At 40.7% G+C, this 27,803-nt stretch overlaps 3 protein-coding genes across 4 annotated transcripts in view; 1 reads left to right on the top strand and 2 right to left on the bottom strand.

Moving 5' to 3' along the window:
• LOC108578195 (polypeptide N-acetylgalactosaminyltransferase 2) overlaps positions 1-9,005 on the top strand; it is a 216,697-nt gene extending 207,692 nt beyond the window's left edge. Inside the window, exons 4-10 of the mRNA XM_017941480.1 lie at positions 3,055-3,153; positions 4,673-4,740; positions 5,159-5,410; positions 5,887-6,102; positions 6,192-6,411; positions 7,302-7,512; positions 8,736-9,005. Coding sequence (XP_017796969.1) covers positions 3,055-3,153; positions 4,673-4,740; positions 5,159-5,410; positions 5,887-6,102; positions 6,192-6,411; positions 7,302-7,512; positions 8,736-9,005 — 1,336 coding nt within the window. The remainder of the gene's footprint in view (positions 1-3,054; positions 3,154-4,672; positions 4,741-5,158; positions 5,411-5,886; positions 6,103-6,191; positions 6,412-7,301; positions 7,513-8,735) is intronic.
• A 3,323-nt stretch (positions 9,006-12,328) lies between these two features.
• On the bottom strand, positions 12,329-13,486 carry LOC108577598 (KRR1 small subunit processome component homolog). The gene has a single exon (XM_017940783.1). The coding sequence runs from the start codon at positions 13,376-13,378 to the stop codon at positions 12,329-12,331; it is 1,050 nt and encodes a 349-aa protein (XP_017796272.1). The 5' UTR covers positions 13,379-13,486.
• A 12,210-nt stretch (positions 13,487-25,696) lies between these two features.
• LOC108578079 (POU domain protein 2-like) overlaps positions 25,697-27,803 on the bottom strand; it is a 116,381-nt gene continuing 114,274 nt past the window's right edge. Inside the window, exons 7-10 of one of the 2 annotated variants that reach the window (XM_017941335.1) lie at positions 27,020-27,082; positions 26,575-26,894; positions 26,164-26,460; positions 25,697-26,064 (exon numbers count right to left, since the gene is read on the bottom strand). In XM_017941335.1, coding sequence (XP_017796824.1) covers positions 25,812-26,064; positions 26,164-26,460; positions 26,575-26,894; positions 27,020-27,082 — 933 coding nt within the window. In that variant the 3' untranslated portion in view covers positions 25,697-25,811. The remainder of the gene's footprint in view (positions 26,065-26,163; positions 26,461-26,574; positions 26,895-27,019; positions 27,083-27,803) is intronic. The other variant, XM_017941338.1, reaches the window with a different exon arrangement.

Genomic DNA, 27,803 nt, shown 5'->3' with positions numbered 1-27,803 from the left:
GAAATTTTAAAGTTTGGGAAACTTGAGTATTGGAAAATTTAGGAACTGGGAAATGATAAATTTGGGGAATCCAGAAAGTGGGGAATTTCAAAATTTGGAGCATTCAGAAAGTGGAAAATTTGAGAAATTCATAAATTTGTAAATTCGGAACTTTAGAAATTCATAAATTCGAAACTTTCTAAAATAAAAATTCTGCCAACGAAGAATCTGCATACATCACAATCGCGTTTAATCCGTTTCAGTAGACACTCAATAACGTAGAAGCTGTTTAGAATTACAAAAGTTTCACAGGGTTGCTGGATGGTCTGCCAACGCGTTAAGTTAGCATCATAAACGACTGCACTATAGCTTCGTGGCGCCGGTCTTCCGGAGGACCATTTGGTATCTATAAGGACGGCGATGGCAAGAAGCATCGACTGAGTGACTATTCTTCGACTTCAATTCCGAAGCACTCTGCTACTCTTCGAGATATTCTTGCCTTACTTCACTAGTGGACGAAAGAGGAACGTTCTTCCCATAGAAACCGAACGACGGGCCTAAATGTGGACGCTGTATAGATTTCTCTATAGCAACTTCCAACGAAAACCAGTCTAAGCGACAGAGTAACCAAAAACAAATATAAAAATTCTTACAAAATATTGCACATCGATTTCAACCAAGTATAGTTCCCTACAACTACCAAATATTCTTCCAGAAACTCGACCCCATCCTACCTTAACTAAGTGCAAGGCTATCCAATCTCTTAATGAAACTTTTACGACCCTTCGTTATTAACTTCTCTCCCTACTTTTTCACCACGTTTACAACCTTTATTTAAAAAAAATACACATTCTCCATCAAGCAAAACTTAAACCATCCCCGTCGAATCGAACCAAATCAGGAAAGCTCGCACCGCTTCCATCGTCAAACACTCCGTTTCCTCCTTCTCGAACCTCGTCCGTCGCATTTTATTACGTTTCAAAGTAATTTTTACCCTCTTTCCCATCTCCCCATCCCTCCTCCCCTTTGTTCCCGGGCATTATTAATTTAACATCGTCTCGACGCGACTTTAATTCGGTAATTTCCGTCGATGGAGCGTCATCGTGCACGGCCGGAGGAGCTCGGTTACTATTTAATGTCGCGAGGGAGACGAAGGAAAACAGCTACAATGCGGCACACAGAAAGTGGTAAATTTTCCGAGCGGCTGCACTCTCGAGCCGGTAATAATTCCCGCGATCGATAATCTCATCAGTGAACTTTTACAATCTCGTCGTAGCGGTACGCTCTCCGTGGACGCGAAGGGTCGTGGCGAGGTGGAGGGAAATGGTACACCCAGGGCAAACGAGGGAGGATGGGATGAAAGCGCAACGGTACACGTGGACGCATTCCGTACACGTTCCTCGAGTTTATCTCGGAAAAGTGGGACTGACATATTGGGATCGTTCTGGCCGTCTAGTCGCATTTATGTACCCTCCGTGTTGGCGTGCCGCGCCAAAATGATCGTCCTCCTTTTTCTTGCCCGCCTTCTATTTGCTCTTCGCCGACTTCGAGCCTCGCTTTTTCATCCCCCTCGAACGCGGGAATTACGAATCGGGCGAAATTGCACGGTTCCCTTTTGTCCTCGGTAAATATCCAGTTCATGAACGATTTTTACGGAATTCTTCGGAGGTCGATACCTCTCTTCCGGAATTCTTAATCGAGAATAGAAAAATGGAGGAGGTTGTGTATGTACGTAAGGTGTCTTCAGTAAGAGAGAAAGAATGTGGCAATGTTAATGCCCGTGATTGTCGCAAAATCAACTTTAATTCAAAACCTTCTCGAAAGACCACCCAGTTATACTGGGACTAGTGAAGTGGTTACAATTTGAACTGGTTGCTCCTTGGTGATTGTTGGACGAACGAATCTCGACGTCGTCCCTCGGACGTCCGTGGGAGAGTTTTTCGTTAGAGCACGCTGATTGGTTAAATAGTTAACCATTACATTTACCAATCAGGGTGTCTAATAACGTCTTCACCGCCCTTCCAGTGCGCCCTTAGCGCGCTGTCACCTTGGAAGGGTGGGAGACGGCCGCGTGGAGTGGGCGGAAAGTCCCAAAAAGTTGGAATTTCCTCCGGATGACTCATCGGCAAGCGTACAGGTAGATGTGCCGTTCGGAAATTCGTGGTTTATGGCATGTTCGTAGGCTATTGAGCGCCAGGGACAGAAATGACTAAAAATCCAACAAGCAATTCTAGCGACCCTCGCCAGGTTGTAATTAGACACGTACAAGCAGTAAACGGAAATCCTCAACTCAAAAATAACCGTTGCCGTTCGATCGTGCCATAAACCGTGCCTGTGAAGACCGAACAGGCAAAATAAATCATTTCTTCGAAAGAAAGAATTCCTGTGATAGAGTAAATCTTTTCTTGGGAAGAAAGAATTTTCTTTCCAATTTTACCTCGATTGTTGTCTACTTCATACGGTGTGAAGGTATAGTAGAATGAAATTAAAGAGCACGAGATGAAAAATGTATAAAATCGTCGGGTAGAGTGAATGGAACTAGTGGATCGTACTCTGTGCGCAACGATTACCTGGAAATAGCCGTCGATAGACCGTGGCAATAATCCAGAGAGCAATATTTAATCATTAACGGAGCAACGTGTTACGTGGCGGTAGTTCAGCGTGAAACGGACCTGAGAATCCTCTTGGGGATGAACCGATAAGCATATTAACGGACGTTACGACAGATAACGTCAGGGAAGAAACTCGATGAAGCGTCTATCGATCCTCTGTATATCCATCGTGAGATGATGACCCCGTTATACCGTGGCCTAATGTTTCATCGAGAAGCTCATTAGGTGAATCTGGGTTCTAACTTCCCCTTGGCTAATTAACTTGCTCGATCTTTTCTTGCCACTTTTCACCGAACAAACTTTCTTCAACTTTACGATCCTCGTCTTTTTTTGTCACCCGAGATATTCAACTATCACCTTCGATCTATAACTGTTCGAAACTTTATTAATAATCTCACGTCAGAGGGTATGTGTGTGTATATATATAGAGTAAGTTCAAAGGAGATTCTGATTTTTGTTGCAGGTGTCGGATGAAGCAATGGAGAAGAGACTTGCCTCCAACTTCAGTGATAATCACGTTCCACAACGAAGCACGATCGACGTTGCTCAGAACCGTAGTCAGGTATACGATATTCCAAGTTACAGTATCGATCGAAACCTCCCATTAACCCTTATCTCGTGTATCATTAACTCCTCGAACTTTCGAACAAATTTGATTTTTCCCAATTTTCTTACACGACGTGTCTCTCAAATTTTGCAATTACGCGTCGATCCGTCGCAGAAGAATAACGCACGAGAGTTCTCGAAGAGAAACTGTATTTCCGCGTGCACGCGCGCGAGCTTCGAATAACGTTGAAACAATGAAACGAAAAATACGAGGCGAGAAAAAAGAAGGATCGCGGGGGATGAATGATCGAGCTGGCGCTCACGTCGAATGAGAGGCCGACGAATGCGAGGATAGAAATTCAACGGAACGAGATTAATATTTCCTCGTTGATCGCGACCGACCGGCTAAATTCCCACGCGTGCAACGATCGTGTGCAACGCGATGCAGTTTCGTGGAAAAACGCGAGAAAATTCCGGGTTCAGCGGTCGAAGGAACGATGGAATTTTCTAATCGACGTTCCATCCTACCGCGCCCATTACACCCGCGTTATGATAAATCACGCGTGAAATTCGAATGACCGACGCTGGACTTGCTATCGATACATTGGAGGAGGTGTCGACCTTTAAGTTCATCTTTTTCTCCTTGGAAATAGCGAAAAAAGTATTTTTTACTAGACCATTAAATTTAAAAAAAAATGTCGCGCTTGACCTTTAAATCGATTCTTCCCAAGTAATTTTTTTATCGTATCGCTAAATCGTCGACTGCTGCTTATCGATATTACAAAAAAAAAAACGCGATGCTTAACCTTTAAACTGATTCTTCGGAGGTAATTTTTTGCTGAAAAGTGTCAAATGAATAACGCACACGAGGCGAATTAAATATTAATGTCACCTATCTGTTACATCCTACGCTATCTCTTAATTTATTCACGAATCTCTTGTCCTCGGGTAACACATTCGTCAGGCGCGTCTTTATGTTCGAGAAATTAAGAGGCACGCATATTTGTGCATAATATTATCGTAACTTCGTTCGACCGACGTTTAATCAATCCGAGAAGAGATTAAAGTAAGACGTTCGTAACACCTCCGTTGTCGCGGAGACGATATCGAGAGTTTCGCAAAACCGAAACGTCATTTCCTTCGTTTTCTCCCGCAAACAAAATCGAATCGAAGATTTCCCCTCGGCGAACGTCGCCGTGGAGCTAATTGAAACACTTTTCCACGGCCGTAACGTCACGCGACACGAACGAGATTACCTTCACCGCGAAAGGAATTCATTTTCTTTCTTACGCAGAGTTTCTCCGCGCGTCGAAGAGGAGGTCGAAGAAGGCCGCGGAGAAACTTACTTAGGGAAACATTATTTAAGGATCGTTGCCGCATTCGAGTTACACCTCGAGGCTGGGTTACGCCACTCGATGGAATTAGAATCGTTTAATTTCTGCACGGAAGTGTTCTTTTTCCGCCGCTATAATCACGCAACCGAGAACACGATACGTAAGAATGCCGCGGAATTGTTTTTCCTAATTTGATTTCAGCGTGCTGAACAGGAGTCCGGAGCACCTGATCAAGGAAATTATTCTGGTGGATGACTTCAGCGATCATCGTAAGCGATTTCACATTTTTCCATAACTACCGTTCCATGCAAAATGTACTCCAGATCGTTTCGTATTCAAATATCCAGTCGTTCTACCAAGATTCCTCGCGTCCAAATGTATAATTCCGCTGGAATTGAATATTTTTCGATCCTGATTCCTCCGGTCGGAAAGATTTTTATATCCTCTTAAAGTTTCTCAAGGATAGTTTCAAAGTCGTTGCAACACACTTTCTAGTCGTTCGTTGAAAGAAGACAGAAAAGTGTTCAATTTGAACGGAGTTTCTTTGGAGAATTTTAAATAAAGAAAGATCAGAGAAGAATAGAGAAGACTCCTTCGGATACGAAGTCTTTGATTCTTCGCAAGCTTGCAAAGCGACAGGGTGCATCGAACCGAGAGAGGCGACAATTCACCTACCTTTTTTTGCAGCGGAGGACGGTGAAGAGCTATCGAGGATACACAAAGTGCGAGTGATACGCAACGAGAAGAGGGAGGGTTTGATGAGGTCGAGGGTGCGAGGCGCGGATGCAGCCACCGCCACCGTGTTAACTTTCCTCGATTCGCATTGTGAGTGCAACGCCGACTGGCTAGAGCCCCTTTTGGAGAGGGTGGCTGAGGATCCTACGAGAGTCGTGTGCCCAGTCATCGACGTCATAAGCATGGACACCTTCCAATACATCGGTATTGTTGCTGCCTATCGCCTTTTTCAACTGTCTCGTCGATTTTGCAAATTAACTTTAACCCTTTCGCTGCTCTCGATGGCCATAGACATTCAGTGGTGATCGATCGAGTGTCTTTAGGCACTTTCGTGTTCACGTATCATTTAGTTTACTCATGTTAATGCTGCCACTGAATTGCACACAGCGAGTGCTTTACCTTCCACCGTGCAATAGTCAAAGGGTTAATCCTACAGAAACACTATTCTCTGGAAATTTAGATTCACACCGCGTCCAAATCATTCTCAAAAATGTCCAAAGACAAGAAAATCTCTCTCTTCACCCACCGTCCAACAGTCAAAGGGTTAACCCCATAAAAACCCCAATTCTCCACAAATTTAAATTCCCACCGCGTTCAAATTTCTCTGAAAAATTTCCAAAGATATCAGAACCTCTCCCTTCACGCACGAAAGTACAGAAGGAAATTCTCGAATTGTCCAGGAGCGTCGGCAGACCTGAGGGGTGGTTTCGACTGGAGTCTGGTGTTCAAATGGGAATACCTTAGCCAGATCGAGAGACAGGCGAGGCAAAAGGATCCGACACAGGCGATCAGGACTCCAATGATCGCCGGTGGCCTGTTCGTGATCAACAAAGCGTACTTCGAGAAACTGGGCAAGTACGACACTCAGATGGACGTGTGGGGCGGCGAGAATCTCGGTGAGAATGCTCGATCTCTCTTCTTGTCCGGCCGCGACGAAAATTTGCCGAACGTGATTCGAGTTCTGGGCCATGGTTCTGGCTTTCAGAGATATCGTTCCGGGTGTGGCAATGCGGCGGCAACCTCGAGATTATTCCGTGCTCGCGCGTCGGCCACGTGTTTCGAAAACGCCACCCGTACTCGTTCCCCGGGGGCAGCGGCAACGTTTTCGCTCGAAACACCAGACGAGCGGCCGAAGTGTGGATGGACGATTACAAACAGTTCTACTACAACGCGGTGCCGCTGGCGCGTAACATCCCTTACGGAAAGTGAGTACAACACGCTTGTTTGATCCCGTTTTGCGCCACGTTTATCGGTCAGAGGTACTGTATGAAACGCTATACCACCGTGGGAGTTGCGGGAAAATTAAATGGACACGGTCGTGCTCTGCGTTCGTCCAGAATTTTATTTTACCCTTTAGCGGTGCGTTCAACACGACCAAGTGTGTACCTTGTTTTCACGGAGAAAATTGATCGTGTCGTATCGAACGTTTTGAAAAGAAAAAAAGAGTTAGCAATTTCAGGAATTTTTTATCTCTGTGTTCGATCGAATTTAAACGTGGAAAGAATTAGTGGCTGTTGATGTTAATTAGTAGGTGGACTAAAATTTCGTTTAATTTTTAATTTTCCGTCTGCACTGTCGGGCGAGAAAATTAATTAAAAATATCAATCTCCCGCTAGTCACTCGACGTTACGAAGCAAAGGGTTAAACGCTACAAATTTAAGCACACCCTCCTTCGACCAACGGACACAACAATTTAACGAACATCTAAATCAAACACCAAAGTACACGGAACAACCTACATAAATTAAGCCCCCCAGGAACCAACAGGAACAGTATCGACACTCGAAACAATCACGCGACACGTTACGCGGCCCGTGCACACGGGTAAAATCTATTCATTGCCGTAAAGTTTTCACCGGGACGAAGTTTCTTTCCTCCGACGTGGATCGTTTATCACGAGCTAATTTCTGGCCCGTCGTTCGCGCCGCGAGAGAGTGAACGAGGAGGAGGTCTGGAAGTGGAGGAGAAAAAGCTCGATTTACGGTCCGCGAACAGCCCGAAATACCGATAGTCGATTTCATTAAAACGCGTCAGCAGCGCACGTGAGCCGTATTAATAAAACGGCCGGGCGTCGTTTCTACACCGGTTGTTTCAGTATTCAAGACAGGATGGAGCTGAAGCGGAAATTGCATTGCAAGCCCTTCAGCTGGTATCTGAAAAACGTGTATCCCGAGCTGGTTATACCGACAAGCGAAGGAGGTCCCGGTGGATCGTTGAAACAGGGCACCGCTTGCCTGGACAGTATGGGCCACCTACTAGACGGGAACGTGGGACTTTATCCGTGTCACGACACCGGCGGCAACCAAGTAAGTAACGCGGTGTGTTCGTTATTCATCCTCTGTCGCTCTTGTATTCGTAAACTGGTCCGCGAGACGGACGATCCTTCCGTTCAAATAAAACCACCCCTTCGCACGCGCGTCGTCGTCGTCTTCCTTTCTGGGTGTATTATTGTTAAAGCTTTCACTTTGTCACACGGTCGACCAGCTGCGTTACTTTTCCGTGCTTCTTTTCTGCATCTATTTCTTTTTAATCAACTTTTCCTCGTTTACCTGGAGGTCTTCCGTGTGCGTTTATGCGGGTGTATTATTGTTAAAGCTTTCACTTTGTCACACGGTCGACCAGCTGCGTTACTTTTCCGTGCCTCTTTTCTGCATCTATTTCTTTTTAATCAACTTTTCCTCGTTTACCTGGAGGAGGTTTATCCTTACAACGCCTTTCTGGTGCCTGCTTCAATGGTAATTCACGTGCCATAACGTCGTCGAATTTTCCCTTGGAACTTTTACCCACGGGGTCGACCGACTGAAATTGTGACTTTCGGTTTCTCTGTAAAATTGGCACATTTTTACGAATATAGAGTCTTTGGAGGGAACTGCTAAACGCGTCAGAGACGCCACGTTGTAACATCTAAGAATGGAATTCAGATTTTCATTCGACGTCCACGACGCGAGGATTATTAATCCGTGTATTCAATTGTTGCGTTTCAATTATCGCGCCGGTGGATTCACGGATCGATCGTGGGAGGAGGGTTTTTACAAGGGAAGCTCTCGGAGGATTAAGGAAAGTACACGGGTTACGAAGATGGTTTGTGTCTCTCCGCTTTGTTTCGTTTCAGTTCGTTGTTTGAGGAGGATGAATTGATAGGGCTGAATTTGTCAAGTGTTGTGCAGGGTGAAGCTGAGTAAATCTTGTCCTTATTACAATATTAGAGAAATAAAGTATTCCGGGAGTAATTTAATTTTTCTGTATGCGAGGGTGTCGAGGACACTCCGAGACAGATCTCCCTTTTTCTTTCTAATGGATAGTGTATTTTTCAATGACTTTCAGTGCCTCTAATCACTGAATTCGTCTGAGTTTGAGCTAAACTTGCGCATCTTCCACTTTTCCTAACAAAATTTCTGATAAGGCAAGATTGAATTTCCTCACCCTGCACATTACTCGAACAAAATTCGCAGAGAAGCATACGTAGTTACCACCTTCTTATCAACCTCTACTATCGGAACTACCAAAAAAACCATGAAATTTCTTTCAGGAATGGGGCCTAACGAAGGACGGCCTGATCAAGCACCACGACCTCTGCCTAACACTTCCGGTGTACGCGAAAGGCACCACGTTACTAATGCAAATCTGCGACGGCAGCCAAAACCAAAAATGGAGGCACCTCGAGGGCGGTCTGATCCGCCATTCAAGGATCCCGGTGTGCGTGGACTCGAGACATCACGCGCAGAGAGGCATCACCGCGGAGAAATGCGACTCGAACGCCGAGACGCAGAGGTGGCACCTGTACAACCATAATCACTAGCTCGCGAGGACGACCAACGTCTCGTGAAGATTGCGTTGCCGCCGTCACTCGCGGAGGACTGTAGGGGTGCAGTATCTGTTACGAAGAAGACGGGTCGATCTGTTCAGGGAGAGCGATCTGATCGATCGAAGATCGAGGCTGCTCGATCGTACCCGTCGATGAACTTCGACGATCCTCGTCTACGTTTCGCCGAATAATTCTAGGACCGGGGGGCTCCTCCGTACCAAAAATAGGAAATCGACGAGGGAAGATAGAGGGAACGTTATTGATCTCTCGATTTTTTCCTCGGTTCCTGCGTAATAAATGGACCTTCTTGACGAGGCGTAGAATCGGAAACGATACGATTCTATTGGGAGTGGTGATAGAGTTATCGTTCGATGTACTCTCGGTTATATGCATTTGATGGAACTTATTTGAGAAGAAGGAGAATTGTGGATGAACGTGGAATTGAATTCCTGTTTTTACGTTTTTTTTTTTTTTTTCGAGTATTGTAGTGGAAAGGAAGAGGTTGTCTGTTGTTTTTTTTTCTTGCTGTTTGTCTATTTTAAGTATAAACGAAAAAGTGATACGACGAGAGGATTTCGAGGAGAATGGAAGAAGAAGTTCACCCTTTGCCCGTAAAAGCGTGACAAGGCAAAGGGTTCATTTTTATCAATGGCTGTTTTCCAAGCGTTTTCATTCCGGTGCATTTACATTTAAACCTCGGTGATCTCAAACGACGTCATTTCGGAATTTCACTAGGTAGAGGATGAATGAAAAATCAATGTATCGAGGGGGAAAGATGGAAAAAAATACTCCGACGTATATAATTTTAAGCGAACTCTCGACTCTTTTACCGTTCGAATATCGTTCAAAGAACATCGAAACGTTTACCGCCAAGCCATTCGTTCGAAAATGATGGACGTTTTACCAGCGTTGTTTCCGCGAGAAGAAAAAATGAAACACGATTAAAAAAAAAAAAACAAAAAGAAAATTAAAAAAAAGGAAACAATATGGTTTTATCAATTCCCCCCTATTTTCACGGCCTTATTAAACGAATAATAAAGAAATACAAAAAAAAAAGGAACACCTGTTTCTAAATCAACTCTTTTTTCTTACAATTAACTGAACACTAAAGGAACACACACATATGCACACACGGTATAACGTGGCGCGTCGACATCGATCCAAACGCGTGCGCTACGATTCTCACAAAGAGATTTATTTTTCTATAATGAAAATTGTATACTTACTTGGTTGTGCGAATAGCTGGGAATTGCGGTGTACTCGCCTCGCGAAGACTCGACTTGTCGTAGATTTTGTCTCTTCTAGCCACACTGTCTTATTCCATTCGTTCTTCTTTTCACCGTCTAATTTCTGATAAGAAAGTTCATTTTTTTAAATAAAAAAGAAACATTTTCCACGGTAATTGCGTTGATTATAAATTATCCACGACGTGTCGAGTCTATGAAAAGACGAGGAAAAATGGTGCGACTACTATACAGCAATACGTAGCGAGAGAGAGTGAGAGAGAACGATCTTTTGTACACTGATACCTTCACTACGAAGATGATTTAACTACCGTCGTCTCGTATCCAAGCTGAACACGTATATATGTATACAAATGTTACGCTATCGAGTATTGTAAGCTTTTGTATGATATAAAACGCGCGTCCCCTAATCGCCTACACTCACGTTCGTAGTGTTTACGAAAATTCTGTATTATACATTCAGGAGAGAGAGAGAGGTTGTTTTTACTCTGAACATTAGTTAAGCTAAGCTATCAGATTTTGATCGAACTTGAAACTGGTGCGTTGTACATATTATATGGGTTTCGAAGATCTCGTTTGTCGAACAAGATTCCTATAAATATACATATTACCTTCTTGGCCGAGGGAAACATCACGATCCTCGGTGCATTCTATCTGCAATAATACGTCAAATGTGTCGAAGAATGTGCAACGATAACGTATGCATTTGCAATATTATTATATATAGCGTGTACCATTTATACGCTTCCCTCATAAATATTTGAATTGAAACACTTCAATCTCCATTTTTCTTTTTTTTTTTTCATTCGATCGTCACACGTGAAACACAGATAAATGTATTTACATCTGAACGAATTTTTTCCCAATCCCCGAAAGTATCCATCGAAGCTCCAAGACACTCTGATCGAACGGACAAGCTATCAACCGGATGGTGAAGAATGAAAGAAGAAGAGTTTGGCTCCCTTCGAAATTCCCCTGCTTCCTCCCGAACGACTCGCGCTGTAAATACTTGTACGCGATCGATTAATCGTCTGTCTCCCGTCCTAAGTGCGTCTCAAAAGTGAGCTCGTGGCGAACGAACGTTGCTCGCTGGTTTTTTCGTCGCCTGTTACGAGGCAACCGTACTCGCGTGCTGAACTGTAAATAACGCGTCTTCTATACGATATAAGTTGACGAGAAAAAAGATTTAAAAAAAAGAAAGAAACGTTGTACTTCCACTGAATCTGTAAGCTGTAAGATAACGAGAAAAGAATGAGCGACATTAACGTTTAAGAATTGAATAAGGCAGAAGTAAAAAGAAAAAAGAAATCGGACGCTCGAATACAATAAGGGATATACATTGCCTGTTGTACATTGAAAGGAATATTTCCGATTTCTCTATTGTATGTTATACGATACGTTGAATCCTTCTCATTAATCTCGTGTTCGTTAAACTATGAAGCTCCGAGTGGAGTGATCGATTGAATCCTGTTAAATATACCGGTTGCTTTTCGATTATTCGATCCTAATGTACTCGTTTAAGAGGATTAATACGTTGATGATTCTGTACGTGAAGAAAATGTTTCTGTAATATTCTAAGGCAACTCATGATTTCTCGTTTTTTAAAGTCTAATTTATCGATGGCTGTTAAGGGAAGTTTATTAACTACATTGAAATTGTAACGAATCTACAATTTCAGCTATTAAAAATCATCCTGGAAGATACAAATATATATATGGACGTTCGTTTTCAACTCCGAATACCTATATTCAAAGGTGTACACGTTGTATTTCTACGGTTCTGTATTTTGCAAATGTATCATACTAAACACCTGAGCGAAATATATATAAATATATACGACAGGTATATGCTTATATATATTTGAACATATATATGTTAAGGACGCGATATTATAGTACTTATAGGAACAAGGTTTTTTTAATAAAACGATGGATTTATTCCAGAAGCTTGTATTTGAATGTTTTTTCAAACAACAGTTTACCAACAGGCACCTTGCTTTATTTAAAACATGATATACAAACAAATTGGTTAACAATGATGTTAGAGATAAGTCTTGTAATTTACAGAGTAGTACTATGGTGGTGCACTACGTTTTTTTAATCCCTTTGTAACTTTTTTCTTGAATTCCTCCAAGTTTATATCACTCTTCTCTTCCTTTTTCTTCACAACCTTCTCTTCAGCAGGTATAAAGGCCTGTGCCCTGCGTTCCTGTCTCTTCTTCTCAGCCTCCTGGTGCCTCTCTTCCTGTTGCTTCCTTTTCCTGGCTCTCTTTTGATCTTCCTTCAAGAAATATTCTCCAGAAGCTATCATCTTGTCTAGCTTGCTCTCTTGTTGAGGAGGAGGGAATGGAGTATACGGTTTCTTCTCCTTCTTCTTCTTAGGCTGCTTCCTCTTACTGTTTTTGCTGGTGAAATTGGGCAAGAACCTCTCCCAATTTTCATTCTTTAATTTTGGATCTTTTGCCAATTCTCTCTTGATCATCAATGCTTTGATATTGTAAATTGGGTGGATATTTTTCATGGTATCTTCCACTATACGTCTGACTAGCTGCATACCTTTGTAAGGTCCTAATGTAGCCACTGTCTGTCCTTGGACAAGAACATAACAGTTTGTTAGTAATTCAATTGATTTTAAAGTGCATCCTTTTGGACCTATGAGCCTCTGACGTCTCTTGACAAATTTTTCTCTATTTCTGACTAAGGAAGATATTTTTATGATGTCTGCACCAATCTCATCTTGCAATACTCTGACAGCTTGCTCAAATGGGACAGATCTGGACATAAGCTTGATCATATCACGAGCTTTAACTATAATATAAGGATCCCATGTTCTTCTAGTGGTGCTCACTGTCATGCTACCCTCAATGAGATCCAATTCTGCAGTAATTGCATGCTTGTTCAAAGCTTTCGTAACCAATGGCCAGTGTTCTTTTAAATACTGTTCCCTGTATTTGGGGAACAAAGTCGCGAATGAACTTTCCTTCAATAAACGATGAGGATTGTCCTGGGGTGTAAAAGACGGAATTTCTAAGGACCAGGCATTGTCCACTGGTTCTGTTGTTTTGGGTACTTTGTCTCGTTCAGAATCACTCATTTCTTCGACAATTCTTTTCCGTTCTATCATTGCACTAAATGTTTAAATTCAGAGTACAATCTCTCGTGCATACTATACAACAGGTTATGTTCACTGCACGAAAGTAGAATCGATGTCTTTTGGTCACGAAGATACTGTTTTTACACGATGTTTATGGTAAAAATTACCGTATTTATTTACTGGATTGTCACACGTGATTTTTAGACGTGTTCGAACTAAGGTTATGTTATCGATTCTCTGTCTATAGTGATGCATAAACGTGACGTCATTGCCTGACCAAAGTAGCGGAAAATAGGCAGTCAGCCTACTCCAACAACTGTCGATAATGTAGCAGACTGATACAAGAAAATATTTCATATGGAAGTTATTTACGAGGATACTCCTTAATTTAAGCACAGAATTAATTGGAATTTTCTCAATTTTACAGTCTAGTAAGCAGTCCCTTAGCAATAATTATTCGAAATATGTAATTGTTATCGGGGCTTGAAAACATTAAAATTGAATGGTATTTCAACGAACGGAACATTAAAAATTGCGTATATTTTAATTGGAAGAGTTCTACTGCTGTCGAAAGATCATCAGCAGATCTACCCAAGCAATTCAGTATAATTAGTCGTGTTTATTACGAAGGACAACTGTTCCAGGTATTTAGCAGGAAAGAAATGAGTAAGATAAGGAAAGGAATATGGGTAGACAAGGATAGCATTAAACAAATGAGTAAGACAAGGAAAGGAACAGTGTTAGACAAGGATAGAGAATTTTGCAAAACAGAACTAACGCCATCTCGCGTTTTGGTGATCGGAACTACAACTTTTTAATAGGAACACATGATACAAACAGAGGTATTAGACAAGGAAAGCACTAGTGTGCGACAAGGACAGAGAGAGAAAGCTTCCTATTGGTCCGCGGACGGCCATACTCCGCCGCCTGCACGCTGCATTAGTCAGTCAGGGAAAAATCATTAATAACTCATTAATTAGGATGATTCTGTGAACTTTTAGAATTGAAGAATGCAGTGTGGACCTTTAGCTATTTTCACATATAGTTTTTAATGCAACAGACCCGTTAAATAATTAGTTATTAACAATTTTAATACGTGATGTCGGGAACGATACCGTTTACATTTATATACGTTTACAGTTTTTCATTAATAACTCATTAATTACGATGATTTTGTGAACTTTTAGGATTGAAGAATGTAGTGTGGACCCTTAGCTACTTTCACATATAATTCCTATTGCAGTAGACCGTTTCAATAATTAGTTATTAACAATTTTAGTACGCGATGTCGGAACCATACCGTTTACGTTTATATACGATTACGGTTTTTCAATAATTTCATAGCTTTCTAATAAATTCCCACGCAAGTAACTACATGCGACTGAAAGGTAACTCCCTTAGCTGTATTCTCATATAATTTTTATTTACATATTCGGTTTAGTTTAAGAGTTATCAATAATTATATGAGAGAGTCACCTATTCACCATACTCGAGTATAGTCAACTGTTATAAACAATTGCTAATATCTAATAAACCACACCACCTACTACTACAAAAATTCTTGGAGAATATAGATAAAAGTCCATTCTACATTCCTCATGCTTCAAAGTGCATAATCAATCATGTGTATTCGTGAAAATGATGAGCAATCCATACTCGTGAATGTGAGAAGAGTAGTACTCACCCAAATAATATTTAATATCTCGAAAACGATAAAGGATATGTTAATAAAAATTATATGAGAATGTAGCTCACGGAGTTGCCTTTCAGCTGCATATAGTTACTTGTATGGGAATTCATTAAACAGCTATGAAATTATTGAAAAACCATCAACGTATATAAATGTAAACGGTATCGTTCCCGACATCGGGTAATAAATTTTTAATAACTAATTATTTAAAGGGTCTATTGCATTAAAAACTGCATGTGAAAGTAGCTAAAGGTCCACACTACATTCTTCAATTCTAAAAGTTCACAGAATCATCCTAATTAACGAGTTATTAATGAAAATGGCGAGAAAGAGTTAAGCTCGAATGCGACGAGTGTAGTATGTACCCAAAGAATGTTTAATATCTCGCAAATTACGAGGAATATATTAATAAAAACTATATGAGAAACTAGCTAAAGGAATAGCCTTTCGGACGAATGTAGGAAACTGCATAAATTATTTGAGGAAAGTGACAAAATTAATGAAAAACCAGAAGGATGTGCGGCATCTCGTACTCAATTTGTCGACAACCCGTAATAAAATTGTTAATAACTAATTATTTAAAGGGTCTATTGCATTGAAAACTATCTGTGAATGTAGCTTAATGTCCACGCTACATTCTTCAATTCTAAAAGTTCACAGAATCATCCTAATTAATGAGTTATTAATGATTCTTCAGAGGACCTCGTGGCTGAGGCTCTGGGAGGCGGAGCATGGCGGCCCGCCAGCCAATAGGAAACGTTTTCTCTCTGTCCTTCTCGCACACTAGTGCTTTCTTTGTCTAATACCTCTGTTTATATCATGTGTTCCTATTAAAAAGTCGTAGTACCGATCACCAAACGCGAGATGGTGTTAGTTCTGTTTTGCAAAATTCTCTATCCTTGTCTAACACTATTTCTTTCCTTGTCTTACTCATTTGTTTAATGCTATCCTTGTCTACCCATATTCCTTTCCTTGTCTTACTTATTCCTCTTGTGCTAAATACCTGAAACAGTTATCATTCGAGATAAGCACGACTAGTGATACAACACTATCTTCCAATAAGAATTTCACAATAATTAATCACATAGAGTAACCAAAAATTTCTATATTTATCACTCAAATTCCCTACTACACATAGAAATTAAACAAAAATTTAGAAAAATAATAAAAATTATGATTTGAATAACTTAGAATGACAGACATGCTACAGAATAAAACTAACACTTAATGTATTTCTGTTTTTACAAATGGTTACAATATACCAGTATTATTTTGCAGTATTTTATAGTCTATTTCTCACTTACACACAACGTCCACTTTCTCTTACAAGTAACTAATTGTTTGAACAATATTTCAATTCAAAATGAAATAAACTAAGTCTGGAAATCATGAGGAAAGTTTTCATTCCTTTAATATTGCTTGTAGTTAGTAGATTGTAAAATAAAGTTTCTGGTTTATTTACGAGTACTTTAATTGTGCAATAATTACAGTTTCTTGTTAAATAACAATTTAGATGGCGATTTATAATTATTGGAAGTCTCATATAAAATTACTGCATGCTTTAACCAAATAAAATAGCTTAATCCGTTAATTTCGTAATGAATTAACAATTGCATGCAGCAGGTATTTTACAATTAATATTTATTATAAATAATTCATTCCTTTAACATTACTTATAGTGTATAGAGAGTAAAGTGAGGTTTTAGCTTTACTTTCATGTACTTTAATTATGGAATAATTAATGTTTCTCTATAATTAACAATTTGGATGATTGTTTATAATTATTGAAAGTCTTAAATAAAATTATCGTATGCTTACCTCAATAAAACTGCTTAATACAGTGATTCTGTATTGAATTAGCCATTGTATTCAATAGATAAGTCAGGAATTGTTAATAACTCTTATTAAAAATTAAACAAATTAATGTTTTCCTGTTATGAATTACAGATGGATCTTGCAGGACACCATGGAAATCAAGGAAAGGACTTTAACATCAGGAAAACTGAAGAAATGGAATTATTTATAAACAAATTAATTATTTATTGTAAGATAAATGTACTAAATGTATTTTACAAAAGGTTACAATATACCCGAATTGTTTTACAGCATTTTACAGTCTATTTCTTCCCTACAAACCCCTTTGTTCACATTCAATTGCAAATAACTCATTGTTTAAACAATATTTCATTGCAAAATTATATAAACAAAGTCCGGGAAACCGCCAGGAAGGCGTACATATAAAAAAAATGGAAAAAATCCCGAAATTCTAGCGAAAACTACGAAAATTGTGAAAAGGAATCGAAATTCGGTGTGAGAATACCCTACGGGTGCTAAAGTCCTCGAGAATTCCTGGAAATGACGTCATTTCTCGGAAATGACGAAATTTCCAAGAATCGAGGCGATTCCAAGAATTGACCAATGGACCTTTGAAACTTTCAGTTCTCGAGAATTCCTGGAATTTACGTCATTTCCGAGAAACGACGAAATTTCCAAGAATCGAGGCGATTCCAAGAATTGACCAATGGACCTTTGAAACTTTCAGTTCTCGAGAATTCCTGGAATTTACGTCATTTCCGAGAAACGACGAAATTTCCAAGAATCGAGGCGATTCCAAGAATTGACCAATGGACCTTTGAAACTTTCAGTTCTCGAGAATTCCTGGAATTTACGTCATTTCCGAGAAACGACGAAATTTCCAAGAATCGAGGCGATTCCAAGAATTGACCAATGGACCTTTGAAACTTTCAGTTCTCGAGAATTCCTGGAATTTTCGTCATTTCTTGGAAATTACCAAATTTCTGAGAATCCAGTCACTTCTAGGAAGAGACCTCCTATCACATCATGTTCGCCTATTAGAAAGTCGATTTTCGGCCGAAGTGTCTTCGAAAATTTCAGTTCTCGAGAATTCCTGGAATTTTCGTCATTTCTTGGAAATGACCAAATTTCTGAGAATCCAGTCACTTCTAGGAAGAGACCTCCTATCATGGAATTCTCGAGAACTGAAATTTTCGAAGACACTTCGGCCGAAAATCGACTTTCTAATAGGCGAACATGATATGACAGGAGGTCGATTCCTGGAAGTGACTCGATTCTCGGAAATTTGGTCATTTCCGGGAAGTGAGGAAAATTCCAGGAATTCTCGAGAACTGAAAGTTTCGAAGGCCCATCGGTCAATTCTTGGAATCGCCTCGATTCTTGGAAATTTCGTCATTTCCGAGAAATGACGTCATTTCCAGGAATTCTCGAGGACTTTAGCACGAGAAGGGTACTCTCACACCGAATTTCGATATCTTTTCATAATTTTCGTAGTTTTCGCTAGAATTTCGGGATTTTTTCGATTTTTTTTATATGTACGCGTTCCTGGTGGGTTCCCGGACTTTGTTTATATAATTTTGCAATGAAATATTGTTTAAACAATGAGTTATTTGCAATTGAATGTGAACAAAGTCGTTTGTAGCGGAGAAATAGACTGTAAAATGCTGTAAAACAATACTGGAGTATTGTAACCTTTTGTAAAATGCATATTGTACAGTTTAATTAATTTAGCAATGAAATATTGTTTAAATAATGAGTTCCTTATTAAGGAAATGGACGTGGTGTGTAAGGGAGAGATAAATAGACTGTAAAATGCTGTAAAACAACACTGGTATATTGTAACGTTTTGTAATATACATTTTGTACAGTTATCATGTAATAAATAATTGATTTGTTAATAAATAATTGCATTTCTTCAGTTTTCCGGATGTTGAAGTCCTTTCCTTGATTCCCATAGTGTCCTGGAAGGTCCATCTGTAATTCATATGAAAAATACATTAATTTTTAAAATTTTTAATAAAAGTTACTAACAATTCCTGACTAATCTACTGAATGCAATGGTTAATTCAATGCTAAACTAATATAATAAGCTGTTTTATTAAGTTAAAGCATACGATAATTTTATTTAAGACTTTCAATAATTATAAACAACCATCTAAATTGTTATTTAACAAGAAACATTAATTGTTCTACTATTAAAATACTTGAAAATAAACCAGAAACTTTATTTTGCTATCTACATCGTTAGTATTGTTAAAACCATTAAAAATTTTATTATAAGTATCAATTTTAAACTGCTTACTGCATGCAATTATGCTCTAATTTACAATAACTATTATCAAAAGCGAAAAATTCAACGGATTTCCATTATTAAAATCAACTAACCTGATTAATACTTCATTTCTGACGACGTTCTCAACGAAACTCTCGACCCTTCCGCTTTGAATGCAGACGGTGGACTGACTGCGAGCAGAACAAACCCTCTGGTCTTTGTTAGAATTCCTAAATTAAATTGTTCCAATCGCAACTTGCGTAATTCCAATGTTCTTCTTGTAGAAATACCATTCGATTTAAACTATGGAGCCTGTAACAATGTTTTCAAGCCTTAATAACAATTATTTGGAATAATTGTTGCTATGGTAGTTGTTACTGGACTGTAAAATAAATATTATTAAATATTTGTCTATTACGTCTATTTGTCTTACGTGTTAACGCAAGAAAGAGAACACGGCGACTAAATAATTTTTTGTTCCTGCTCTGTTATCAACGTCCTACATTGTCGACAGCTGATTGGAAATTATTTGTCTAAATTATTTACCTACAACGATACTTTCCTCTCAAACGACAATAATGTAAGACCGAAAAGTAGTGGGAATGGCCTGCCCACCTGTTTCCCGCTTATTTGGTCAGGTGATGACGTCAGAAGATTGCATTACATGCAATAACTATTATTTCTTATATATTAAATGATACATTGGATATTCAAGAGGCAAGATTTTAATAAAAACATGCGTAAATATCTATAATAATTGAATAAAATGGGAAACTTACCACAAATCACTCAATTTAACATGCACCACGTACAAATAAGGAAACACTATTGCCAACTTGCCACTTCCCGCGAATTTGTATGTGAATTTGGCGGTATTTATGAATGCTGCCTGCCGCCAACCATTTACCTTCCTTCGATAAACATCGACCAAAAATAAAATTGCAATCTAATCTTCCAAAACAACTAAATTTTCATTAAAGGACTGTACTAAACGACAGAAGAAACGCGTGAGTATCTATGACGCAGTTTATTATACAATTACAATACTCTTACTAATCATATTGTGATAATGATCGTAGTAATAGTATATCCTAGATAACATGAACTATTCCAGATTGATATGACTTTATTTATACAGCTCCATTAGCACGCACACACACATACCTTCTCTTTCGTTCTTCCTTTCATCCAATTTCCGGTAAATCCGTTCTCAGGACGAACTCGGAACATCGAGGGCGGACGTCAGAAACATACGTTGCAAATAATTATTTCCTAATCGTAGCGTATTCCGTAACATGAACGTCCATGGTGTCGGATACGCGTGAACGTGCTTAAAAAGATCGCGAGTCTCGCGAACACACCTCTAATTCTCGGTACAAAATAGTTTAGACGACTTTGTCATCGAACGAGGACCATTCTCGTATATCATGACTCTACTATTATCTCGTTTTAATTTTTTAAGAACTGTCATACCGTGCTCTTCTCACTCCTCTTCTCTTTTTTCCTCTATAAACTAGTTACCTCTTAACGTTTACCTTTTGTTTCGCCTCTTATAATGTTACCGTTTAATGGTACGCCGCTCTTAAACCTAACCTTACTCCTAAGCGTCGAGTCGAACGACGCACACGTCCCAATATTTACGAATTACACATCGAATCGTTAATAGGCTCCTATATAACTCTAGATTTCTCTCAGAAGACAATTATACATCGCTACTGACTCGGATTAATCGACTAAACTCTCGGTATACCAACTGTTTCTGGCAATCTGCACTGCCGACATACGTGCTGCCATCTACCAAAGCAACACGTATCTCGTGCGTCTCTTCAACACATTACCACGTTTTTTAACGCGATATTTTCTCATGGTATTTCGCACAGTTATTTACAAAGAAGAACTCGATGGGGACGGTAGGAGCAAAATCTTACGTGTTTCTCGCATTAAGTTCGACGAAACGAACCTTCGTTTCGAATGTTCAACGAAAAAACATGATTTTCTACATAATTCGCAGTTGAATTTTTACACGTTTCGCTACCGAAACAACGTAGAATTACGTTTGAAGTATCGAAAACGAAGATTTACAAACGCTCCTGAATAATTAATCAAGTATTACGAGATAATCGTAATCTTACGTGGCACTGAACGTATTAACAGCAACTGATATACGAATCTTCATAACCCCCAACTGGTAAAATCAACTACGGTATTGCGCAAATAGTGAAATCATCGATGAAATGATCCAGAAATCGATACAAATTTTTCTCTATCTTATTTTCCACCAGGTTGAGAGTTATATAGATGAATAAAAGACCCGAGAATTACTGAAAGATTCGATAAAAATGTGAAAAAAGGAAACTTGGGGTTGACAGAAAGAAATCAAAGAACGAAAAATAACTAAAGTCTGTCTAGCGAAAGAAATGAACCAATGACACGTCGATCATAGGAGCAGGGTCGGGATAACGGGGGGCAGGGGCGAAGGTTCGATTCTAATATTTTCTCTCATCTATCTACAAAAAAAGGAAATGAAAACACTGTACACATCCGACGAACGAGAAGAAGAAGAAGAAAAAGGAAGTAGATAAGGAAAACGTAAAATAAAATGTCCCTCTTTCACTCTCGCTCTTTCACACTATTTTCTCTCTCTCTCGCTTTCTCTTACACTTCTCTCATCCACTACATATCATTGAAATCACGTTCTCCTCGCTATCTATCGATTTTTCTTCCATTTCTATCGTTTTCTCTTTTCTCACACCCGTTCACCGTGTTTAATTTATAAAACGTCTTACATAACGCACTCGAAACGGGTGCTCTAGGAACTCTTATTTTTTTGTATCTCTCTTCGCGGAGTTCTCTCTCGCTCTTACTCTCTCTCTCTCTCTCTCTCTCTCGGTTTCTCTCTGTCTCTCCCTCCCATTCGCATCATTTTGTCTCGCTACAACTTGGTCCACGACTCTGGAAGTTAATGGTTCGGAGTAAAACGAAGTATTTAAAAGGATGGGAAAACTCGAAGTTCCGGAATTATCAGGGTGGTTTTGCGCGAAGAAAAATGGGGGATGATTGCGTATGCGTGTGTCTGTGTTTGTAGGTGAGTGATCTATAAGAACGAAAGGACGCGCGTGATCGATGTGAGATCTCGTCTCGTACGCGTTTTACATACATACATACATACATACACATGTATTATATTATATATAATCGGGCGTGCGCGGTATATTGGGAGCATCGGAAAAATCATATCTCAATGTACCGCGCCGCGGTTCGACGTGGCGGCTTTCTCCCGTAGAAAAAGGAATTACATATAATATAATATCGAATAAGATGACGAGAAGAAAAAAAAAAGGAAAAACAAAAAATGTCGCAACAAATGTACAAACGGGGGATTCGACGACGCGCTGACGCTGCGGATTGTGAGGACGACGAGAGATTGGGAAATCGAGCCAAGTTTCACTTCACCAGAAATGGAACGTCAATGCAAACAAAGTATAATGTACATATATATATATGTATCACGTTTAGTAATTCGCGTCGTCATAATAAGCATCAATGGTTATCACACCAGTTTTATCAGCACTTAAAAGCAGTTCTAAGTTTGTTTTTTTTTTTTCATTCTTTATCGTAGCACATCTTCCGTTTGTAGGTTTAGACCGGTCGATCGATATCGATCGAGAAATGAAATTGCTCTATGAAAAGTAAAAGAAGAAGAAGAAGAATAATGTTGGTTCGTGAATCGACAGCATATGTTTATTCTACGACGATATAAAATTAGATACAGCGCGCTCGATGTATCTGAAACTCTCGTACCTCACGATCGCTAATAAAAGACAGCGTTGCCCAATGATATACCTACAATTAAGGATTACTTAATAATAAATCGTCGCAATAATAAGAAACGATCGTCACGGTGAATAAATCCGCCGCGGATTCGCTAAATCGCCGTTCTCTCTCTCTCTCTCTCCCTATTATTTACAACACGTTCGTTCGTCTTTTCTTCATGTTTTTTTTTGTGTAACTTTATACATTTATGTATAGTATGTATATTTTATACATGCATATGTATAGAATCCCGATGATTCCGCCTGCCGCGCAAACATTCGCGTCTTTTCTCTCCGCGTATATGTACCCATACACACATATAATGTATATATAATATATAACATAATATATTTATACGTATATCGACGATTCTTAGCATACGGCGATTACCATTACGAACGTCTACACATAGAAATTTTCCGCGACTTTCTTCCTTTCTTCCTCAATCGAACGTAATCACCATTTTGCGTTCCAAGATCATAGCCCTTAATTTCAATCACCGGGAGTTCACCACCTCGAGGAATCGATGCTTTTGTCGCGCTTCGACATGAGAATTCACGATTAACTAGAATTTGATCAATTTTCCTTCTTCTTCAAATTTTCGATCCCACAGAACGACGGGAACGCGAACTCTCCGATTTAAAAGCGCTCACAATCGACGAGCTTTCTTACGTACTTCTCTGGGAATAATTCGCGTGTTCAGCCTGTGTAATATATACAGACGTATCTACAAAACTGTTTAATCCTCGTGCCTTGCCGAGAAGAACTCGAGAATACGAGCGTGTTCGTCTCGTTCAACCTCCTCTTCTTTCGCCCCCTCGTCTCTTCTATTTTTAATCAGGTGTCACGCGTTTATTTAACGATTATACGTGACGATAACTTTGGTTTGAGTAACTACGGATTCGGTGAAAATCGATCGTCCAACAACACACGTTGGACGAGGCTTTCATTCGACGAAGATGAACGAGAGCTTACCACTCCGACTCGTATTCTCTTGGAATTCTTTTCATTTATCTTAAACGCTCGTATGCCTCTCTTCTCCTCTCTTTACCTCGTCTATATGTACAGACTCGTGACACGGATATGTATATGACGACATACACGCAAACGTACGCGTAAATTATGTACAAATTATGTATTGTCGGACCTCGCCGCATATTCGCCACCGACAGGGGAGAGTTTTTTCCTCATTTTCTCGGATACTCGAGGATCGAAAGCTCGTCCGATTTCTGAAACGATGATATCTTTGATCGGGGTAAGAAAATTAAGAACCCTATAAAGTTTCAACGAACTATCTAGTAAAAGGATCGATCTTCATACTAGAAGAAATATCTATCTCTAATTATCTATGTCGAAATTCAAGCATTTCTTCAATGGCAGTGTATATTCAAGCTATCCACGGATTCTCGTCGATTTGTCTCCTCGTTCGCAGACGAACCTTTCGATCCTGAAGAAGTGAATTTGTCCCTTGAGGGTGGCGCGTAACCCTGCTTACCACGGAGAGGCGAGTACCTCTGAAGAACGTTCGACATCTTCGAAGGAACCGTCTCGATCGCGACACGACCAATTCTCCTTGGCCTGGATCTAGCGTGATTCTTTGTTCCAATGCTCGGAGATGAAATTCGAAAATTTCGTAAGCGTGCTCGTTTCACTCGGTTTCGAAAAGTTCCGGCGATTTTTCAAGATCGACGGAACATCGGCGATATGACCACGACGGTGAATCGAGCACGGCTAGGACAAAAGGAAAGTGGACGTAGACGGAGGAAAACCAGTCGATAATTACACGTGTCGTCGAATGGTTCCCCTCTTGATAAATATTTCATGATAATTCAAATGACAAGCTTGGAGAAACCGATTAAGGGCCTGTTTTATGGCGGTTCGCGGCCGAGATTGCATTCGTGTCGTTAATTGCATCTTGTAGGTAAACGTTAAACGGCGACAACGAGCCTGCACCGTCGTGCAACGTGTGCGAGAATGAAGACCTCAAAGTAAGTTTCCCCTTGTCCCTCAGATTCTTCGAAAAATCGAACCTCCACGTTAGCGAACGACTCAAAATTCCGTTAAAAAAAATATATACTCACTCAAGTGTTTGTTTTTCTTTCAAAATAATAAGCGAGCGTTTGAAAAGATTAGAATATTATCCCTTCCCCTAAAAAGAATGAAATAAAACGATAATGTAAAAGGATAAAATAAGTATCTAAACTTTGAGAACTTCGTTCCACGCAACACCGTAATTTTCGCTTCGAACCGAAGATACGCATAATACTGTGAGTAAAAATACGAAACGTTGAACGAAACACAATGTCTAACAAACCTCTCTGTCCGCTGTCTTTGGGCGATATCGAATTTCCTAACTGCACATCAATTATCTAACAGTCTCGTCGGCGTTCCATAATCTCTATGGTCTCCTCCTCTCCCCGTAATTCGTATACTCTTCGTGAGACAATTTATACACTGTTTCTCCTCTGTGCTTCATCTCTCTCTCCCCCCCCCTCTCTCTCTCTCTTTCTCTTCGAGAGAGATCAACGAGTACGCTTGAATCCTCCAGATATCTTCCTCGAAGCGGAATCTCTCTCGACGTCAGGATATGTTTCGAATCGTATCGTGCCAGCCAGCTACTCTCTTAGCCTCTTGCCTCCACTCTATTGCTCGACCCCGTCGATAACCACCACGCCAAATTCCCTTTGGCAGCGAAATTCGTCGACGGGTGTCCGCCAAGCCGTCACTGAGTCACCGTCAGCGACGGTCCAGCCGGTGGATTAGTGATAGAACTCGGGTAGATTGCACAAACGTCGTTGCTGTTGCTGTTGATGCGGTGGCTGTTGATGGTGTTGATGAAATAGCGCGTCCCCTTGATGGGTGGACTGTTGGTGTCACTCGTGCGACTTGCCGCTCAGCGGATGGTAGTTTCCACCTGCTGAGGCCACCAGGGCCAGAGGCAACGGTGAACCGAGCGGCGTTGGATGAGGATGAGAATGTCCCATGCCCGACGAGTGCGTCGTCAGGGCGAGAGGACTTCCCGACATGGAACTCGCGAGTGACGCGAACACAGACGGAGCTGGAGACGCCATTGTCGGGCTACCCATTGCTGCCGTTGGTGGATTGATCCTCTTCTCCTTCTGTCGTCTGTAGATAGGAGAAAGTGTGACGGTTAATTCGACGATTCTTGTAAATTGGTCGAATTCGTGGAATGAGATTTGTTCGTTTTGCTCTGGTTCGACTTACCTATTGCAAAACCACACTCTAACGACTTCTTTCTCCATAGCCAAGCTATCTGCTAGTACGGTAATTTCTTCTGAAGTAGGTTTGGGATTCTGAACGAAAGCTTTCTCCAGCGCGACCCTCACGCTGGTTTCTATCGAGGTCCTCTTCTTCCGCCGCCTGCCGATGGCTTCCGGTGTGGTGAGAGGGTTTGAAAGGGAGTTAGGGTTGTTCAGGGAGTTATCTGCGTCCTCTAGCCATTTCTGGAGGAGGGGTTTCAGTTTGCACATGTTTTTGAAGGAAAGATTCAGCGCTTCGAACCTGACGAACGAAAATGAACACTCGAATCATCGTGGATTACGTTGAGTAAATATTGTTCGGTGTGTATAACGAAGTTCCTCCTTCGTTTATTCTGTAACGGTGAAAGAAACTCACCTGGAGATCGTCGTTTGGGAGAAATCGTTGCCGTAAAGCTTGCCCATGGCGAGGCCAACGTCGCCCTGCGTGAAACCGAGCTTGATCCGCCTCTGTTTGAAAGTTTTCGCGAATTGTTCCAATTCCTCTAGGTCTGTCGTTTCTTCCGGCGATGGTTCCAGCTTGGGAATCGGTGGTTTCACTGCTGGAGGCGTGCCAGGAGGCGGTGGTGACCTTTGCTGCGCCAAATTTCGACACACGAGGCCTCCACTGCCCTGAAGAGCTTGCTGCTTCTGCAAGGCTTGCAGTTGCTGGGCTGCCTGCGCCACTGCCTGCTGCACCTGATGACAAAATTCAATATTCTCCGTCATTCGTTAGATAGAATCCGCGTGACGTGTATTAACTAGAGGCTTTTTTTTCTCTGTCGATATATCGCTAAATGCTAGTTGCTGGCCTAGAACAGTACCTGCATGGACTGTGAGCGCGAATGACTGGGTCTTGAGGAGTAGCCACCGCTCTGCAACAGCCCCTGCAAGACGTTAGCGACCATTGATCGGGGACATTGAACATGTTCCTTCTTTCAATACTAATTACTACGGGAGTATTATTTTCTAGGGGTTCTATGTATGAAACGTTAGTTTTAATCCTTTCTCGCGCCTAAATTCCCTTCCAAAATTATTCCTCTCTTCTATAAAAACCATGGATCGACATAATCCACTCTCAAACTTCCCAGAAACAATATTAACCCCATGGCTTTCTTATTTTTTTCATAACTTTTGTCGTCATCAAGTTTACATTCCCTTGACATTACATTAAAAATTTATCGTCTAGATTCATACGGCGTGCTGATGACAAAAATTGTAACACACAGGGCCTTCGGGTCCTTTTTGACCCAACGACTTTAAATGTTTAAGAACGTACCAGGGTTAACCGACAGAAAAGTCCGCAGAATTTCACTATCGTCATTTTACCCTGGAGAACCCTGGAGCAACCGAGCACAGCGATCCTTTAGCCCCCAATTTCGAGATAAATGCTACTCGCTAAACCGAGCTGCTCCACGCGACGGCGCGGTGGATTAAGCGGTTTCCATTCGAAAGGCGACACGTGTTGCGCTCGTGGACAGGTACGCGAGGAATCGCTCGAGGGGTCTCACTCTCGGACCAATCGATTATCTTCACCCTTTTCTTAACCAGATGCCTCGATCGACGAGTGGCAAAGGGGCTCGTGCGAAACGCGCCCACCCGGCCAGG

This window comes from Habropoda laboriosa, unplaced genomic scaffold, assembly GCF_001263275.1.
Source record: "Habropoda laboriosa isolate 0110345459 unplaced genomic scaffold, ASM126327v1 scaffold5, whole genome shotgun sequence".
Taxonomy (NCBI): Eukaryota; Metazoa; Arthropoda; class Insecta; order Hymenoptera; family Apidae; genus Habropoda; species Habropoda laboriosa.
The sequence above is the reverse complement of the archived record's forward strand: the minus strand, read 5'-3'. Positions and strand labels throughout refer to the sequence as shown.

Coding starts and splice junctions, on each gene's coding strand:
- LOC108577598 (XM_017940783.1), bottom strand. CDS start 13,378: ATGATAGAACGGAAAAGAATTGTCGAAGAAATGAGTGATTCTGAACGA.